Source organism: Sorex araneus, chromosome 9 (genome assembly GCF_027595985.1).
Source record: "Sorex araneus isolate mSorAra2 chromosome 9, mSorAra2.pri, whole genome shotgun sequence".
In the NCBI taxonomy this organism is placed as follows: domain Eukaryota; kingdom Metazoa; phylum Chordata; class Mammalia; order Eulipotyphla; family Soricidae; genus Sorex; species Sorex araneus.
In genome coordinates this window covers 25,928,717-25,948,890 of record NC_073310.1, presented here as the reverse complement: position 1 = coordinate 25,948,890, position 20,174 = coordinate 25,928,717, and the positions used below count along the sequence as shown (strand labels likewise).

General features: G+C 40.0%; 1 protein-coding gene and 1 non-coding gene across 2 annotated transcripts in view; both read left to right on the top strand.

The window, feature by feature from the left end:
• The window catches only part of RYR2 (ryanodine receptor 2), a 762,156-nt gene that overhangs the window by 315,819 nt on the left and 426,163 nt on the right, over nt 1–20,174 (top strand). Inside the window, exons 8-9 of the mRNA XM_055147039.1 lie at nt 742–841; nt 5,177–5,273. Of these exons, the coding sequence (XP_055003014.1) occupies nt 742–841; nt 5,177–5,273 (197 nt within the window). The remainder of the gene's footprint in view (nt 1–741; nt 842–5,176; nt 5,274–20,174) is intronic.
• On the top strand, nt 972–1,079 carry LOC129398970 (U6 spliceosomal RNA). The gene has a single exon (XR_008626829.1). It is a non-coding gene; the product is annotated as a U6 spliceosomal RNA (small nuclear RNA).

Sequence of the window (20,174 nt, the reverse complement as noted above, 5' to 3'; positions counted from 1 at the left end):
CAAGCACCACTGGGTGCAACCCCCACCAAGTTTTTGCATGTACTTACACATACACACAAGCTCTGGAAGATATGAAGTATGTTATTTTAATTCTTTTTTAAGAAGGGAAATCTGAAGTTTGTAATATCTGAATTTTGGAGGGAATTTATTTTCCTAGTTGTAGATACAAATTAGCAAATATTTCCACCAAGGACTATTTGATTATAAAGGACCCCACACAATTAAGACATGGGTCCAGGGGCTGGAGTGATAGCACAGTGGGTAGGGCATTTGCCTTGTACGCGGCCAACCCAGGTTCGATTCCCAGCATCCCATATGGTCCCCTGAGCACAGCCAGGGGTAATTCCTGAGTGCAGAGCCAGGAGTGACCCCTGTGCATCGCCGGATGTGACCCAAAAACAAACAAACAAACAAACAAACAAACAAAAAGACATGGATCCAGAGGATATCACCGGCTTTATTGTCAATTTTTTTCCTATATGTTGAAAATATGTATTGTGATTTAATTGTATGGTTTAAGCTGGCAACTCTTAAAATGAAGCTGGTAAAAAAATCCTCAAATTCATCAAGAAACTCCTTCTTTCCCCCCACTAGTCTTCTTTTTTGATTGTCAGGGTTGAAATGGATAATTCAGTGGACATTTGCATAGCAACCCAGTTAAGTTCAAGTTGCCAATACTAATTAGATTATGAGACTTACTAAGAGCCGAAGTATTAATGCCTTGTTTTGCCTCTACTACAGCACTTGTCGTACGGCAATGGCAGTTTGCATGTGGATGCTGCTTTCCAGCAGACTCTCTGGAGTGTGGCCCCAATCAGCTCAGGAAGTGAAGCAGCCCAAGGTAAAAACTCCCTTTGTCTTGGGTGAACTGTTGATGAACATTAGTGGAATGATGATAATGAGCTGAGTGTTAATGAGCGCTTTTGCTGTCCAAATACTCTGCATTATTGATGCTTAAGAATTAAAGACATGTGCTCACTTCCGCACCACATATACTAAAATTGGAATGATACAGAGATAGATTAGCATGACCCCTGCACAAGGATGACGAGCAAATTCGTGAAGCGTTCCATTATTTTTATATTGCAAAAAGCGAGGTCAAAGAAGGAAATCACATACAAAGGAGCACCCCTTATATTTACAGCAGACCTATCTGAGGAAACCCTCCAAGCCCGAAGACAATGGGGGGATACAGTGAAAAAATTCAATGAAATGAACGCCTCACTGAGAATACTTTATCCAGCTAAACTCTCACTCAAACTGGAAGGAACAATACACTGTTTCATGGATAAAGAACAGCTCAGGAACTTCATAGACTGAAAACCAAATTTAAAAGAAGGACTAGAGGGGCTAATGTAAAACAAGAGAAAACCCCTATAAGCACAATAAACCCCTACAAAAAGATGTCACAAAACCCCATGAAAATAATCTCCCTCAATTTTAATGGTCTAAATGCATCAATTAAGGGACACAGAGTGGCAAAATGGATTCAGAAACTAAACCCAACATTCTGCTGCCTACAAGAAACACATCTGAACAGTCAGAGCAAACACAGCCTCAATGTCAAAGGATGGAAAACAATCCTGCAAACAAACAATTGCCTCAAAAAAGCCAGGGTGGCCATACTAATTTCCAATAAAATAGATTTCAAGTTGAAAAAGATTAAAAGGGACAGTGAAGGCCATTTCTTAATAATCAAGGGATATGTACAGCAGGAAGAAATCACACTTCTAAATGTGTACGCACCTAATGAGGGACCAGCTAAATACTTAAAACAACTGCTAACAGATTTTAATAAGGACATTAGTAGCAAAACAATAGTAGTTGGAGACTTCAACGCTGAGCTATCACCTCCAGATAGATCAACAAGATTAAAACTCAACAAGGAAAAACTGGCTTTGAAGGAAGAGATAGAAGAGACAGGGCTAATAGATATATCCAGGGCTTTGCATTCCAAAAAGAAAGAATACACATTTTTTTCCAGTGCACACAGACATTTTCCAAAATAGACCACGTGCTGGGTCACAAAACATACTTCAATAGAATCAGAAAGGTAGAAATTGTATCAACTATCTTTCAGACCATGGTGCACTGAAGATAGAAGTTAATCATGCACAGACACAGAGAACTAAATCAAACAACTGGAAATTAGACAATTCAATGTTGAGCAATGAGTGGGTCAGGAAGGAAATCACGGAAGAAATCAAAAGATACCTCAAAACAAATGAGAATTAAGACACGAGTTACCAGAACCTATGGGATGTAGCTAAAGCCATGTAAAGAGGAAAATTTATAGTGCTGCAAGCATTCCTCAGGAAGAAAGAAAGGGCCTACATAGGTAATTTGACTTCACAGCTCAAGATCTTATAAAAAGACCAACAAAAGGAGCCGAAACCAGGCAGAAGGAGAGAAATAACAAAACTTAGAGCAGAAATTAATGACATGGAAACCCAAAAAACAACCCGAAAAGTCAATGAAACCAAGAGCTGGTTCTTTGATAAACAAGATTGACAAACCACTAGCAAAGCTCGCAAAGAAAGAGAGAGAGAGAGAACCCTAATAAACTGAATCAGAAATGAAAAGGGAGACATCACAACAGAAACCAAAGAAATCCAAAAGATCTTAGTTTAATATAGTCCCATTTGTTTATCTCTGTTTCCACTTGGTTGATCAGTTGCGTGTCATCTGTGAAGATACTTTCAGCTTCAATATCATGGAGGGTTTTGCCAACCTTGTCTTCAATGTACATAATGGATTGTGGTCTGATGTTGAGGTCTTTAATCCATTTTGATCTGACTTTTGTGCATGGTGTTAGGCCAATGTCTAAGTCCATTCTTTTCCATGTGTTTGTCAATATCTGCCAGCACCATTTGTTAAAGAGGCTTTTCTTACTCCACTTTACATTTCTTGCTCTCTTATTAAAGATTAGATGATCATACATTTGGGGTTGTGTATAAGGATATTCCACCCTGTTCCATTGGTCTGCGGCTCTGCCTTTATTCCATTACCATGCTGTTACTGATTTTTTAAGGTTGGAGAAGGTGATGCCTCCCATTGTCCTTTTCCCAAGAATTGCTTTAGCTATTTGTGGGTGATTGTTCCATATGAATTTCAGGATTGCTTGATCTATTTCTTTGAAGATTTTTATGGGTATCTTTATAAGGATCACATTGAATCTGTACAATGCTTTGGGGAGTATTGCCATTTTGACAATATTGATTCTCCCTATGCATGAGCAGGGGATATGTTTCTATTTCCTCATGTCCTCTTTTATTTCGTGGAGGAGCACTATGTAGTTTTCTTTGTAGAGGTCCTTTACTTCCTTAGTTAAGCTGATTCTGAAGTTTTGTGGCACGATTTTGAACAGGATTGCTTTTTTCATGTTCCTTTCCTCTGTCTCATTATTTGCATTTAGGAAGGCCGTGGGCTTTTGGGTATTGATTTTATAGCCTCTGATTTTACTGTGCAAGTCTATTGCTTCTAAGAGTTTCTTGGTAGAGGCTTTCAGATTTTCTACATATGGTATCATATCATCTGCGAATAGTGAGAGTTTGATTTTTTCCCTTTCCTATCTGGATGCCCTTAATAGCTTTTTCTTGCCTAACTGCTATTGCAAGTACTTCCTGTTCTATATTGAACAGAAGTGGTGAGAATGGGCATCCTTGTCTTGTCCCTGATTTTAGAGGAAAGGCCCTTAGTTTTTCCCCATTGAGGATAATGCTTCCCATGGGTTTGTGGTACATGGCTTTCTGCACCGCCAAAGATACAGTGACCAGATTACAAAGAATCTACAGAATGACAAAGCATATTCACCCAATATCCATCTGATAAGGAGTTGATATCAAGGATTTACGAGACACTCATAGAACTCTACAAGAAGAAAACACCTAACCTCATCATAAGAAAATGGGGCAAAGAGATGAACAGAAACTTTCTCAAGAAAGAAATATGAGTAGCCAAAAGGCACATGAAAAAATGTTCTTCATCACTAATCACCAGGGAGATGCAGATCAAAACAACTATGAGATACCACCTCACACTACAGAGACTGGCACACATCCAAAAGAACAAAAGCAACCGGTGTTGACATGGATGTGGGGAGAAAGAGACCCTCCTGCACTGCTGGTGGGAATGCCAACTGGTGCAGCCCTTTTGGAAAACAATATGGACACTTCTCAAAAAATTAGAAATTGTGCTCCCATTTGACCCAGCAATACAACTTATGGGAATATATCCATGATGGCCACCTAATACCTCTACTGCAAGCCACAGCACCCAAAAGGAGAGAGAGAGTAAAAGGGAATTCCCTCCCACAGAGGTGGTATGGGGTGAGGGGAAGATGAGGTTGGGGTGGTGGGAGGGATACCTAGATCATTGGTGGTGGAAAATGGGCACTGGTGGAGGCATGGGCACTCAACCACTATATGACTGAAACATAAGTACGAAAGTTTGTAAGTCCTCATGGTGATTCACTAATAAAAAATTTTTAAAAATAAAGACATTGATGAATTTCAGTTATTTAAAAATGAAATTTAGTATAAGTTTTCTGGTGGGGGTGGGGGGGTGGAGGTTCAGGTGGAATGGAAACTAGGACAGTGGTGGTGGCAATCTACACTGGTAAAGGGGTGGATATTGGGGCATCCTATGACTGAAACCCAATCATAAATGACTTTGTAACTGTATATCTCAAGGTGATTCAATAAAAAAATTTAAAAAGAGATTTATCTTCCCTTATATGTATATTATTGTGGTTTATGGTTTATGTGTTATTTTTTCCCTAGTGTTTTGACCTCAAGGTTTTTGTTCCATAAGCTAATGTCAAGATATCTTATCTGCCCGGGTAGCAGACTTCAAGCCAGATCACACCAGTAAATATCTGTTCGAATTGTTTCCATTTATCTAGGTTCAAATCTGAGCAATTCTATGTTTGTGTACTTTATGGAGTCATTTATGAGGTGGGACGGCATTTAGTCTATTGGGTATATCGTTAACTTTGGAATCGGGAATCTAGGACCAGAGGCAACTGCTGATACCATGCCTGTGATTTTGGCCAAGCAGTTAAGACTTGCTAGGCTTATATTTCACTATGAAAATAAAATTTTGAAACAGATGCTTTGTCTAGCCATCAGCATTGGACCTCAGTAGTCTAAATGTGAATACTTTTTAATCCTTTTAGGGTATCTGATTGGTGGTGACGTTCTCAGGTTGCTGCATGGACACATGGATGAATGCCTCACTGTCCCTTCAGGAGAACATGGTGAAGAGCAGCGGAGGTTGGTACCTAAATCTTGGCTCTAGATTCTTGCATTTTCTTGCCTCTATATAAATATTTTTAGTAAGTTATTCATTTTTTGTTTTCATTATTCATCCTGTGGTGCTAAGGGCTAAATCCTGGCTCTGTCCTTAGGGATCACTTCTGGTGGGTTCAGGGGACCATATGGGATGCCAGGGATCAAACCCATGGCATATCAAGGCAAATGCCTTCCCTACTGTACTATAACTCTGGCCCCTTACTCGCTTTTTTACTGGGGCCAGAGGTTGAAACACCCCTGGCAATGTTCAGGGCTTATTCTCAGTTCTGTGCTCAGAGATTATGCCCAGCCATGTTCAGCCTACCATAACATATGCCAGAGATCAAACTGAGTCAGCTGATGCGAGACAAGTGCATATCTACTGTACTATCTCTCCAATTCCTATTTATTTGGTATTCAGTCATATCTGATGCTGTTTAGGACTATTCCTGGTTCAGTTTTGGGAATTCATTCCTGAAGATATTTAGGGGATCGTGCACGAATGATCCAGGATTGAACCCAGACCTCCCACATGCGAAGCATATACTCCATCCTAATGAATTATCTCTTCAGCCTAATATTATCATCTTCATCATCATCATCATTCTGTTGATCGTCGATTTTCTCGAGCGGTCTCAGTAACATCTCCATTTGTCCTCGCCCTGAGATTTTAGAAGCCTCTCTTTACTTGTCCTTCCCAAGAGTGCCACATTCAAGGTTCTTTCAGGCTCAGGGGAATGAGACCCATCATTGTTACTGGTTTTGGCATATGAATATGCCATGGGGAGTTTGCGAGGCTCTCCTATGTGGGCAGGAGACTCTTGGTAGCTTGCCGGGTTCTCCGAGAGGGAGAACTAGGATATAAGATGTCTATAAGCTTCCGGGAGCTTGGCCTTATAGTTTCTGGATATTGGCCATTGATGGGATTACACAGCGTCGGGGCAGTTTCTGCGTGTGACCCCCTAGCTACTGGAAAATGGGGAATCTGGGCAGAAGAGGCCCAGTCCTGATCCTAATATAATTTTTTAAATTTTCTTTTGTCTGGGTTTATACCTGATGGTACTGAGGGCATGCTCCTGTCTCTGTGCTCAGAAATCAGTTCTGGGGGTGCGTGGTGGACTGAGATGCCAGGACTTGAACAGAGGTCAGATGCATGCAAGGAAACCAATATATTTTTTCAATTGTAGAATATTTTGCTTGGTCCATTTACATGATATAAAATGGATTGCTAACATTTGTCTGTTTACCAAGGTGGAACATATATATATATATATATATATATATATATATATATATATATATGGCCTTTTTAGAAGGTTTTTATGGGTTTTTTTCATTACTTATCAATAGGAAAGCTAAAAAATTGTATCATTAAAGCATGGTTAGAATTATTGGACAAAATAAACTGTGTAGGCAGAGTGAACATACTTCATTAAACTTCATTAAATGTTCATTAGTTTTGATTAATTCTCTTTCTGTAGTGTTTCTGGTTTAGTTTCACACTTGAAGTTCTCAAATTGCACAAAATTTTAATCCTCTTTTGTTCTCTCCCATTCATTTATCATCATAAGTAGCAAAATTGTCCACTTTTTCTAATATTACATGATCATAATACCTCTTTCATATTAATAGTATTTGTATTGGGCTAAGATTTGTGTAGACTGGATCCATCATGAAAAGTGCCAAATGACACAAAATCATACAAATATTTAGGATTACTTAAATGCTCTGCTTTACCTTAAAAATCAATAGATAAATATAATATATTGTAGAAGTAAATAAGATTTTATCAAGAAAATGTGTTGCATAGATGATTTGGTATGATCTTCCTCTAGTGTGTGTGTAAATATCTTATAATACTGATTCTTAGGCAACTATAATAAATATTTATTCATACACTTTATTTTATTTATTTATTTTTTGCGTTTTGGGTCACACCGGCAATGCATAGCGGTTACTCTGGCTGCGCACTCAGGAATTACCCCTGGTGGTGCTCAAGGGACCATATGAGATGCTGAGAATCGAACCCGGGTTTTCCGCATGCAAGGGAAATGCCCTACCCTCTGTGCTATTGCTCCAGCCCCACCCCTACACTGTAAAGGAAGATATAAAGAACACTTAACCTTGGGAAAAGTCATTTGAAAAGATTATTATTATTAGCATTCTCACTAGGTAGGCCTGATATATATAAAACTGTTAAGCACAGAGACTAGAAAAATTGTCTAAACTAAAACTGATAATTTTGGTAGATTAGGAACAATATGTTGATAGTGTTGGTAAGGCTTATATAAAAGGAATTTGAAAGACAGCAAGTTTGAGGAATTAATTTTAAACAGAAGAATATTCCATTTAAAGAGGTACCAGTGTGCCCTGGGAATAGCAGAATGAATGATGAGGGCATTCCAGAATGATTCCATAATCATTCCAGAAGGACGACCGGGAAAATAAAGTGGAAACGACACAGAGGCAAGTAGTTTGGTCAGCTTTTAGAGAACTTGTGCACGATGTGTAGCCTGAATTTTACTCTAAGGTAGTTTGGGAGGAGATGCAGGTAAAGCATTCAGATTCCTGTGAAACAGTTGCTCTGACAGGAAGGAGGCGCTTAGAGCAGACGTGGACAGTCTGGGTGAGGGGAACTGAGAAGACTCTTGTAGTGGTTCTTTAAAGACAGTGAGGAGCAGTTTGCTCAGTGCTCAGGTGATCATCAGCCTGGAGAAGACATGCACTTGAGCCAGACATGTTAGTTTCAAAGTTGGACTAGGAGAAAATGGGACCAATCAAGGGAAGACTAAGCTTTCTAACTCCAGTAAGGAGAGTTGGTGCTAAGGATTGGAGAAGACATGCATCTTATGTAGGAACGAGTGTTGAGTTATTGGACGCAAGTGACTACAGAGGGTCTAGGAGACATCAAACAGGAAATTGAGGTTTTGGAACCTGAAATTTATGTATTTATTTATTATTTATTAGTCACTGTAAATTTACAAAGTTATTCATGATTGGGTTTCAGGCATACATTGTTTCGATATCAATCCCTTCATCAGTCTCTATTTCCTTCCACCAATTTATCTTCCTTCCCCCTTTTGCTTTCCACCCACCACACTAAGGTCTCTTGCATGCAGATGTTGAATCCCAGCTCTTTGAACTATTGCTCTGACCCAGACCTGCAACTTAAAGCTTGCGCTTGGTTATATATCACAGATATACTGATAATAGCTAAAAGAATGGTGTGGGGCTTTTTTTGTTGTTGTTGTTTTGTTTTGCTTTTTGGGTCACACCCGGCGATACAAAGGGTTACTCCTGGCTCTGTACTCAGGAATTACTCCTGGTGGTGCTCAGGGGACCAAAGAGGATGCTGGGAATCGGACCCTGCTTTGCTAACTCTAGTCCCGGGCATGTTTCATAAAGAGGACAGGGCTACAGAGGGAATCACTGTCATTGTATCACTGTCATCCCGTTGTTTGTCGATTTGCTTGAGAGGGCACCAGTAATGTCTCTATTACACTCTGCCTGAGATTTTAGCAGCCTCTCCTTACTCGTCTTTCCCAACGATTGGAGGCTCTTTCAGGGTCAGGAGAATGAGACCTATCGCTACTGTTTTTGGCATATCGAATACACCACGGGTAGCTTGCCAGGCTCTGCTGTGCGGGCGGGATACTCTCAGTAGCTTGCCGGGCTCTCCAAGAGGTATGTATATATATCGGTTATTGTATTTGGGATATGCATACGCCACAGGGAGCTTGCCAGGCTCTCCCAAGTGGGCAAAAGACTCTTGGTAGCTTGTCAGGATCTCCAAGAGGGAGAACTAGGTTATTAGATGTCGCGTGGCTGCAATGCTGTCTTCCGGCAGCTTGGTTTTATAGTCTCTGGATATTGGCTGTTGATGGGATTACACGGCACTGGCGGGGGAAGGGGAAGGGGAGCAGTTTCTGGGTTGACTGCCTAGCTACTGGAAAATGGGGGATCTGGGTGGAAGAGGCCCAGTCTGATCCGAGCAGACTTGGAGATTTTGGCCCCAGGTCCCGCACACCTGGGTTCCTCCGCCAGCTCCCCCATTTGTGAGGCTCATCCGAACGTGTGGAGAATGCCCCTGAGCATGGCCGTGGCTGTGATCCGGAGGTCCTTAAATGTCGAGGCTCTGCTCGGGATATGTTTATATATAGGGGGATATGTTTATCAATTTGGGCATTGTTTTGAAAAGGCTAAAAAGCCTTGGAATGCCAGTGGTTTTCATTCCTTTTACACCTGCACACTGGTATCAGCCAGCTAATGAAAACAATTGTGTTAACTGGCAATAGCTTTTTGATGGAGTGGCAAGGTATTTCTGTAGACCAAGCCCATTTTTCAGATTTGCAGTTAAAAACCACTAAGGGTTTTTAGTGAAGAGAAGAGGATGAGCAGGCAATCTTAAGGATCATTAATATTTAAGATCTCACTTACCCCTTCTTTCTTTCTTTGGGTTACTTTCTTGTTTCATACTGTTGTCATCTGAAAATACACTTGGTCTAATGCTTAAGTTTTCATAAATTTGTAGAAACTTGTTTGGAGTCTATACATAGTGTATACCCTTGAAAATATTCCCTTAGCTCTTGAAAACAATGTATTATTTTGAGGTGAGTTACTATTTAAATATCTATTAAATCCATTCTTCCAGTTTGTTCTTTTTAATTCTATTTCATTTTCTCCAGACAATCTGTTCATTGCAATTAGTGTGTGTTATAGTCCCTAGTGTTATTGAATGTCACAATGTATCCCTTCAGATTTCTTAATTTTTAAAATATATTTTAGCACTGATTTGTTGGACTGGAGCCATAGCATAGTGGGTAGGGCATTTGCCTTGCACGTGGCTGACCCAGGTTCGATTCCTCTGTCCCTCTCAGAAATCCCGGAAAGCTCTGAGAGTATCCCACCTGCACAGTAGATACTACCACATGGCAAGCTACCTGTGGCATGTTTGATATGCCACAAACAGTAACAACAAGTCTCACAATGGAGAGATTTGTTGTTACTGTTGCCCACTCGAACAAATCAATGAACAACAGAAGGACAGTGCTATGATAGTGCTAAGACAGTGCTACTACTGATTTGTTAGGTGTATTCATAATAATAATAATATAATAATAATTGTTTTATCTTCCTATTATAATGATCTGGATTCTCCTCTTCACTAGTCTCTCCTGCTACATGTCTCTCTCCACCTTGCCCTCTAGGATACACACAGTCTGGTAGCAAAATCAACATAAGAAAGCCCTTTCTGAGGGCCCATGGAGTTCAAAGGAAATACCATCTAGGGGTATTCCAAAGCCCTGTAGCCAAAATACTTCTTAAAGTGTTTTTCTCTTTTCCTCAGTCCAAAAACTCCATCAACATCTTAATACTAGTTATTTTTGTATGGACACAGTAAGAGATGCTTTGAGGCTTGTAGGGCAGCTCTCCTGGATCTTGCCACAGGCTCAGGCCAGATTAATCATTCCTAACCCTAGCAGGGTCCAAATCTAGTTATTACTTTTTGGATCATGACAACATTTGTTCATGACCAAGCTCTTAACTTATAGTTAAGCATTAGGCACTTTGGCCAGGCCCATCTCATGCCAGGGTAGCACATAACTCACCACTTGCCCTGGGTCTGTCCCGTCCCTCATTGGGACCCTGCTTTGGGAGTTGCTAGAAAGTAAGGGCAGCTGAGGCTTAGGTGAAGAGAACAAGATGCCCAGGAGGAAAATATCATGTAGAGTCAAATGACTCCCAGGTTATAAAAGCATAGCATTTGCTACAGTCTTCCTGTGCCCATACAAAAGGACATGGCTCTGAATAAACTATGCAAAGGACTCAAGAAGAAGAGAAAAACAATATTTACAAGTCAACAGAACAGAAAGAAAGAAGTTACAAATAAACACAGAGGAATGGGAGCACAGTGATGTGAACAACCCAAATAAACCTGAACTACCTGAGGCTATGTTATCCTACACCTATCATTTAAATTTTTCCATTGACTCATGGTACATTATTCATTTTTCACTTTATATCTCTCATGAGCAGAATATAGTTGAATCTCTTATGGAGAGACTACAGTTGGCTTTGGTTTTATAATCCATGCTGCCACTCTGTTCTAGTTGATGTTCAGTCCACAGCAGACAAAAAAGTATAAGGAAGAGCATCAGAATCATAGTGAAGTGGAGAACAAGGGAAGTTAGCCAGGGAAACCAAAGAAAACATTTGTGGGTTAAATGATATGATTTGATGTGCCCCCCTGGACTGGAGCACTAGCACAGCAGTAGGCCATTCGCCTTTCACGCAGCCGACCCATGTTCGATTCCTTAGCCCCTCTCGGAAAGCCCGGCCTGGCAAGCTACCAAGAGTATTGTGCCCGCACGGCAGAGCCTGGCAAGCTACCCATGGCATATTCTATATGCCAAAAACAGTCACAATAAGCTTCACAATGAGAGATGTTACTGGTGCCCCCTCGAACAAATTGAGGAGCAATGGAATGACAGTGACAGTGACAGTGATGATGGGCCCAAGTGATAGTACAGTGGGTAGGGTGTTTGCCTTACTGTGGCTGATCCAGTTTGATCGCCAGCATCCCATATGGTCCCCTGGTCCCGTGAACACCACCAGGAGTAATTCTTGAGTGCAGAGCCAGGAGTATCCCCTGGGTGTGATCCAGAAAGCCAATGAATAAATGCAATGCAATAAAATTTTTAAAAGTGCTATGATATCTCTGGGAGTCAAAAAAAAAAACAAAAAAACAACCAACCAAACTTGTGCCATAGTCTTTTGGATATTCAGACTCTTAATTTGTTAAAGAAATATCAGAAACCAAAGTTTCTTATAGCCTTTCTACATTTTCTCTTGGCTCTGGAGTGATTTGTACTTTACAGGAAGGAGCTCTGGAGCTCAACAAACCTTGGTTTGGATGTCAGCTCTGCCCCTTGCATATTGTGTAGCTTGTACCAGTGGTTAAAGTTCAATAAATATTGTTCTTATCTTCTATGAAATGAGGTTTCAATATTAGCAGCTACTTTGTGGGATGGTTATGAAGATTCAATATGAAAATGTATGTAAAATATTTGATATCTATGAAAAGATTCACGATCATGATCATGATATCCCATTAATCACCGATTTCTCGGGCGGGCTCAGTAACATCTCATTTCGTCCTTTCCCTGAGATCTTAGAAGTCTATCTCGACTTGGCCCTCCTAACAATGTTGCACTGGGAGCTCTTCAGGGTCAGGGGAAGGAGATCCAGCTTGTTACTGGATTTTGCATATGAATACACCATGGGAAGCTTGCAAGGCTGTCCTGTGTGGGCAGGAAACTCTCAGAAGATTGCCAGTTTCTCCCAGAGGGAGAAGTAGGTAGGCTACAGGATATCGCTTCTGGGAGCTTGCTTTTAAGTCTCTCTCTGGATGTTGGCCGTTGATGGGATTGCAAACACCTGGTTCCTCTGCCGATACCTTCATGCATGAGGCCTGTCCGAACGTGTGGAGAGGAAAAGATTAACTTTTAAAAATTATTATTATTATCATTACCACTTAGAAGAGGCAGTTATCAGTCAAGCATTATAAAAAAAAATTGAAGGACTCTGGACCTCTGGATAGAAGAAAATGTGGCAGAAATTACACTTTGGGGAAGAGGTCTAACTGCATGAAAGAAAATGATCTATTCTTTTGTATTGTTTAATTTGGTTTGGCAGTCACACTTTGCAGTCCTCAGGGTCTACTCATAATTCTGTGCTCAGCGATCACTATGATCACTATGATAGTAGCAGTGCTCAGGGGACCACACGGTGTGCTGGAGACTGAAGGAGGTTCAGCCTCACACAAGGCAAGCACCCTACCCACCGTACTCTCTCTGGACCCATGTCTATTATTTTGAAAGGAATGTTACAGGTGTGTGGAGTAGAAGATTTGCTCATTCCTGCAAAGGATTAGAAGCTAAGAATTGAGGAGTATTGTTTTATACTCATAGTTGGATCTTTTTACTTGCAAATTCAGATGTTCAGTGTCTGCTCAAACCCAAACCCGATGTCTTTTGCTGACCACTGTCACTGTCAATAAATATTGCTTCCTTCCTCTCCATGATGTCAGCAAGTAAGTTTCTTAAGTAGAGGTAATTTATTGGATTTGGAGCCTCTAGAATAGATTTCTGACTAATTCTTTGGATAACAGGTCTCATTGCAGAGAAAATAAGATAAAAAACACCTATTTTTATTATTGTTCTTGATTCTCTTATTGTTGAGAACTTCTCATTGTATATTATTACTGGGGATGTAATGCTGATAATCTGTGTCAAATTAATCTCACTGTGCTTTCAGAGTAACGCACTGCAGCTTTTTCTAGAGAGTGATGTCAATAAGAATACATCCATCCTGGGCCTTTGTGCAGCATGTTTACATGGGTGAAATTAGATTAAAATGGATGTCAGATCACGATGTGAGGGAGAAAATGAATCAGAAATAGGCAGCAGGGGCCTGAGGATGTTGTACAAGAAAGACTGTATTTATTGATTACATTGAGCATAAAGTGGAAAAATACCTTCTTAATTCTATTCTTACAGAGCAATTTATTATTTTCAAGGTATGTTAATATTGTTGTGTAGAAATACACTTGTGTTCATCTGTTCTCACCCTAAATAATGTCAGTGCCATGAAGAGCAAGAAGGCAAGGACAGCGTCGCCTGGGAATGGTTTTTTGTTGATTGATATGAGTCAGTACAAGGGAGGAAATAAATAATGATAACTGAAAAGTACTTTTGTTCATTTTTAAAATAAATAAAAATAATTCAAATTTTACGGGACCTGAGACACAGGGCATTTGCGTTGCACCCTGCTGACCCAGGTTTGATCCCTGGCATACCCCGAACACCTCCAGGAGTGATTCCTGAGTGCAGAGCCAGCAGTAGCCCTTGAGCATTGCCTAAATAAATATGCAGATATGGTTGCCTAAGCAGTCTCATAGGAGTATCTAGAAAATGCTTAAAATGTAGTTTTTTGGTAACCTATTAAGTGGAGTTTAATTGGAGATGAGACTTACAAAGTTTAAATGAATATATATATATATATATATTATCCCCACACTCTATTCATACTGCCTCTGTGGATTAAATTCTTACTTGTTGGTGAAATACAGCATAACTAGGATTTTACTTAAAATTTCTTGCTACTTCTCTAGGAAGAGCTGTGACTTTAAAATTACTGCAACACAACTTTTTAAAATAGCTGTAAAAGTAGTAGAAATGTTTCCTGTGGAAGTTGAGAACAGCTTAGTGACTGGATCAGATGTATTGAGCATTAAGCAGAGTAGTGAAATTTTTTAGTTCTTACTCAAAAATCTTTGTACAATGAAATAGATTAAGGAGAACCATGTTCTGCTACTTGGCAAGGGAGTTGTCAGATGCACTGTGGTGTTATCGTTTTAAAAATAAGCTGCATTATGGGGACTTGAAACTTGATTACCAGTTTTTATTTTGAGTGCAAAGATTTTGTGAGTAGAAAAATTTGTAGTTATTGGAATTATAATTCCAATTTTTCTCTTTGGATTTTATCTAGTTTTGCTATGATTTTACATAAATTTTCTAAAGTATTAACTTTTTTATGACTACACCTACTTATTTATGCATTATTTATGGAATGTTATAATTATAAATTAATACATTTTTAAATGGCTAAATTAGTGGAGAATATTATCTGGGACTTCTGGTTTGCAGAAATAGTGTTATATCATACTTGGAAAAGCTTTATTTGTATGTTCCTTAGGATTTTCCACTTAATTTTTATTCATTTGAAATAAGTTCTTAGAATTATGCTCACACTCTGCGTGAAAGAATTTAAGTAGTACACAAAGAAACTTTCTTCTCAAGGAGCTTTTATTCTACATGGCTTTTATTCTACCTATGGCAGTGAATCATATATGTCAGTGCATTATTTTTATTAAGCAATACATAAACATACCCATGTATATATAGATGAAATATATGGCCTGATGAAAGAAAAAATCCTACTGAGACTCTGTGTGTGTGTGAAAGAGATATTGAGATAGAGAGAGCCTTATGTTCCCATTTTATCTTGCATTACTACCTATTTTCTCTGTCTTGTTACTTTCAACTGCAGAGTAAGTAAGTCATCATTTCTGAAAATATTTGGGCATACATAACGTTACTGTTGCTTTCCACAATGTGACTCAGCAGGCATAAACCTTGCTGTATGTATGTTGACAATATTTTTGCCTCCATGTTCCTTTTGATATTCTGATGATCTAACAAACTACTTGTAAATGATTGTTAAGGCATGTTATGAGTTCGATATGATGAATTAAATGTCTGAGTCTGGCATAGGAAGAGCTGAATGGTGTGTGTCTGGGTACACAACTGCGTAACTAATATCCTTGCAGGGCTTGTGTGCCCTCGGTTGCTGATACTCAGAGAAAGTTTATAATGCTTCTCTCTTGGACTCCAAACTGGTCAAGGATGAAATGGTCAGATCAGGGCTTTCTTCCTTGACCCCAAAAGAAGTAAGTGAATAAGGACCCTGCTGGAGTTAGGAAAGGCTAACCTGGCCTGAGGATTGTAGTCTGGGATATATAGCGAGATATCCCCAGGAATAAATATTACTGTGGAGTCAATTAACTCCCATGTTACAAAGCATAGCATGAGCTGTCTTCCTCTGTCTACACAAAATGGACATTGCTAAATAAACCATGCAAATGACATAAAGGAAAGAGAAAAAGCAATATAGGATTATTAGTGCTTGATGGAATTGGGTGAGCCTCAGGGGCACTGTTGTGGAAGTAATTCAATAAACCTAAGCTCCCTGCGGGCGGAGCAAGGACAACCCAATGTTATCTGACACTCTTATATATACACACTTTTCACTGGACTCGCTAAAAAGTGACTGGACGAGTCAAGGATATGTTCTCTTCTTTGTATCTTTTGCCTTGAGGTCAATTCTCTGTTTACCCCTGAGACTTAATCTCCCTTCTGATTGCTGCATTCTGTTCCAGGCTAGTCACCTGGCTGAACCTAAAGCCACACAGTTAGGGATCACTGAGTTTTAATGAACTTTTTGTTTTTTAAGCAGACTTTGGGAACAAAGAATTAAAAATAGTCATAGGTGGGTTCCTGGACTCTAAGGAAGGCAGTAGAGGCCAGTCCCCTGCCTGCTGTGAGGAAACTTTCTGGAGAAGGAAGCTAAAGGGATTGAAATGTGTCCTTATCTGCCCAGAGACAGTTTGGCTTTATTCATCTATGTGAATGTAGTTGTCACCACCTCCACTATAATTCTTTTAAAACAATCTCTCTCACATGGGGGATACAAAGAAGAATGGTAAGCAAAGGACAAATTGCCAAAGTCAGGAAACAACAAATGGCCAAAGTCAGTGGTACTAGAGAATTTGACTACAGAATTGAGATTTCTTGGTCTATGTGTGTGAGGTGTGGGGGGCTGGGGGTGGGGAGTGGTGGTGTATGTGGGGGGACTTGGGACACTGATGGAGGGAAGTGGGCACTCTGGTGATGGTTTGGTGTTGGAAAGATGTGTGCATCATAAGTGTAGTTAATGGTATTGTAAATATCAATATTTCCAAAGATAATTAAAAAAAACATTTATAGGGACAGGGTATGGTTCAGTGGTAGTGATCTTGTCTGGAATGTGTGAGCCCCTGGACTTGACCCCCGGCACTCCCTGATCCCCTGGAGCATCTGGTTGGGAGTGTAGACCCTGGCACCAAAGGATGTGTCCCCATACCATTATATATAATATCATATATATATAATTTATGTGTATATAGACTAATCGGGTCTGAGCCACTGGATGACCGAACAACTCAGGCATTTGAGTTAAAGTGAATGGATTGAAAAAAAAATAGACTAGAACTTAACATTAGGGAAAAAAAAAAAAGAGAGGGGTGTTGGAGTAGAAGTGTAGCTCCGTGTTAAGAGCACGTGCCTTCCATGACTGTACTTCTGGTTTCCATCTCTGGTGGTGTGAGTATAAGCATGTGCTCTCAGACACACATGCGCACACCCACACACAGACACACACAGACACACACATACACACGCACACATGAATACATATGAAAGAAGAAAATTTAAAAAAATCTCCCAATTACATTAAAAAATATATTTTCAGCACCATGATTTGCAATATTGATAATGGCAGGGTTTCATGCATGAAACATTCCTGCACCATCAGAATGTCAACTTCCATCCATCACTTCCCAGGTCCCCTGAATTATTATTTTTTTAGTTGAAGTACCATGGCACCATAGAATTAAGAAGTTTCAGATGTCACTCTTGTTTTAGCTGCTCCACCAATGAAGCTGTAATAAGTATATGGCCACCCACCTTCACAGCTCATCAAATTTTTTTTTGTGCTGGGGGGAGGTCACACCTGGCAAAGCTCAGGGCTTATTCCTGGACCTGCATTCAGGAATTACTGCTGGCAGTGCTGGGGGACCATATGATGCTGGGGATTGAACTAGATCAACCTACCCACTGTACCATCATGCCAGCCCTCCCCCAGCCCCTAATTATTCTTTTAGTAAAGATTTAAAACTTTTTAAATACATTTTCCCGTTTTATCTGTTAACTTAAATGACGTCTCTTGGAAAAAAAAAAAAAAGCTTCCTTTTTCTTTTTAACTTCCAGATTGCCTCTGTGGCTTTATTGCATTTTGGTTGTGGTGAAAAGAAGAGCAACATCTATTTTGTTGTCTTTCTGCTTCAGTGTTATTGATTTGATCCTTTTCAGACTGATTTGGAGTCTGAAAATCGCCATTACCATGATTATTGGAGCTATTGTTTTGTCATTGCAAAATGGACCTGTTTTCTTGTGTTCAGTAACAAGAATGGAAGTATCACAAATTCTGCTGCTATGTGTATGTAGTGTTCCTTAAATGGTGTTTTGGGGAAATGTCTTGATTTCTGTTACTATGAAGAGACTACTGGCAGCTTGCTTTGGCACCTACATGTGGTCCAGCTGCTCTGCCAAGCATTTTCAGAGACACTTCATAGAAGGCTGATGCAAAAGCAGAATTTGCTGTGAAAATGAGTAAATTAGAACACTTTAATCTTCTTTGTGAAATTACATTTTAATTTTGGGTCCATTTATGAGGCTTCAACTCATTTTTTAAAAAATGTTTTTTGAGTGAGTTATACGTACTAGGCATTCTGTTTGTACAGACTACGGTAAATGAATGAAAGAGCCTATTTGAAGGAATTAAATCTGGTAAAATTACAACACTGTATTTAGAGAGAGATTGTTAATCTCTCATATTAATTTGATTGTTAGGTTACAAGAAAGAAAATTGCAGTAGGTTTCTTTCTTTTGTTTGTTTTTTGGGTCACTCCCGGCAATACACAGGGGTGCTCCTGGCTCATGCACCTAGGAATTACTCCTGGCAGTGCTCAGGGGGACCATATGGGATGCTGGGAATTGAACCCGGGTCAGCCGCGTGCAATGCAAACACCCTACCTGTTGTCCTATCGCTCCAGCCCCTGCGGTAGGTTTCTTAATTGGAATACAGAAGATATATTTTCCTATCTTTACTCGTAAAAAAGAGCAGGCAACTTTTTTAAAAAAACTAAGGACATTCCTCAAAAACTAGAAATTGAATTCCCATTTGACCCAGCAATATAACTCTGGGGGGCCAAAAATACACAGCAGAAATACCATTTGCACTTCATGTTCATTGCAGCACTGTTCACAATAGCCAGAATCTGGAAACAAGAACAGATGAATGAGTGCCTAAGAACAGATGAATGAATAAATAAACTATGGTACATCTACATATCAGAATACAATGCAGCAGTTAGGAAAAATTAAGTCATGAAATTTGCTTATAAGTGAATGAGTATGGAGAGTACCACGCCGAGTGATATGAGTCAGAAGGAAAGGGACAGATATAGAATAACTGCATTCATTTGTGGTATATAACAATATATAATTGAAGACTCATATCTAAGGCCAGAGACAACAAGGGCTAGCTAGGAGGATGGACAATGGTTAGACTTTAACACAAGTGTGTGTGGGATGGTGGAGCGTAGGTAAGATAGAGGGATATACGTGACAACCTTTCAGTATCTGTATTGCAATCCACAAATGCCCAAAAGGGGAGGGGAGGAAGGGAGGGAGGGAGGGAAGAAAGGAGGGAGGAGGAGGAGGAGAGAGACAGAGAGACAGAGAGAGAGAGCGAGGAGAGAGAGAGAAAGAAAGAGGGAAGTGGAGAGAGAGAGGGAGATAGAGAGGGGAGAGAGAGAGAGAGGCTGAGCTGGGGACACTGTAGCACTGTAACACTGTTGTCCCGTTGTTCATTGATTTGCTTGAGCAGGCACCAGTAATGTCTCATTGTGAGACTTGTTGTTACTGTTATTGGCATATTGAATACGCCACACGTAGCTTGCTAGGCTCTGCCATGTGGGCAAGATACTCTCAGTAGCTTGCCATGCTCTCCGAGAGGGACCAAGGAATCAAACCCAGGTTGGCCGCGTGCAAGGCAAATGCCCTACCCGCTGTGCTATTGCTCCAGTCCACTAGTGCTAGGAAATGTACACTGGTGGAGAGATGGGTGTTGGAACACTGTATGACTGAAACCTAATGATGAACAGCTTTGCAAGGGTCTACCTCACAGTGATTCAATTAAAAAAAATTACAATTTAAAGAAAAATGAAATAGCAGGCAAGAGCCCTAGATGAATAGATATCTGGGATCTGGTTATAAATGCATATAGTTGAACTTAGTTTGCTTGGAAACCCGTTGGTATTTGGCAGCTTTAATTGACCCATTCAAGTGGCACTTACTTTCACAGATGCATGTGCATAATTCTTCTATTCCGCTTTCAGCCAGGTTTGTGCCATTAATCCTTGTATACCTTTGAAAGTGTGAT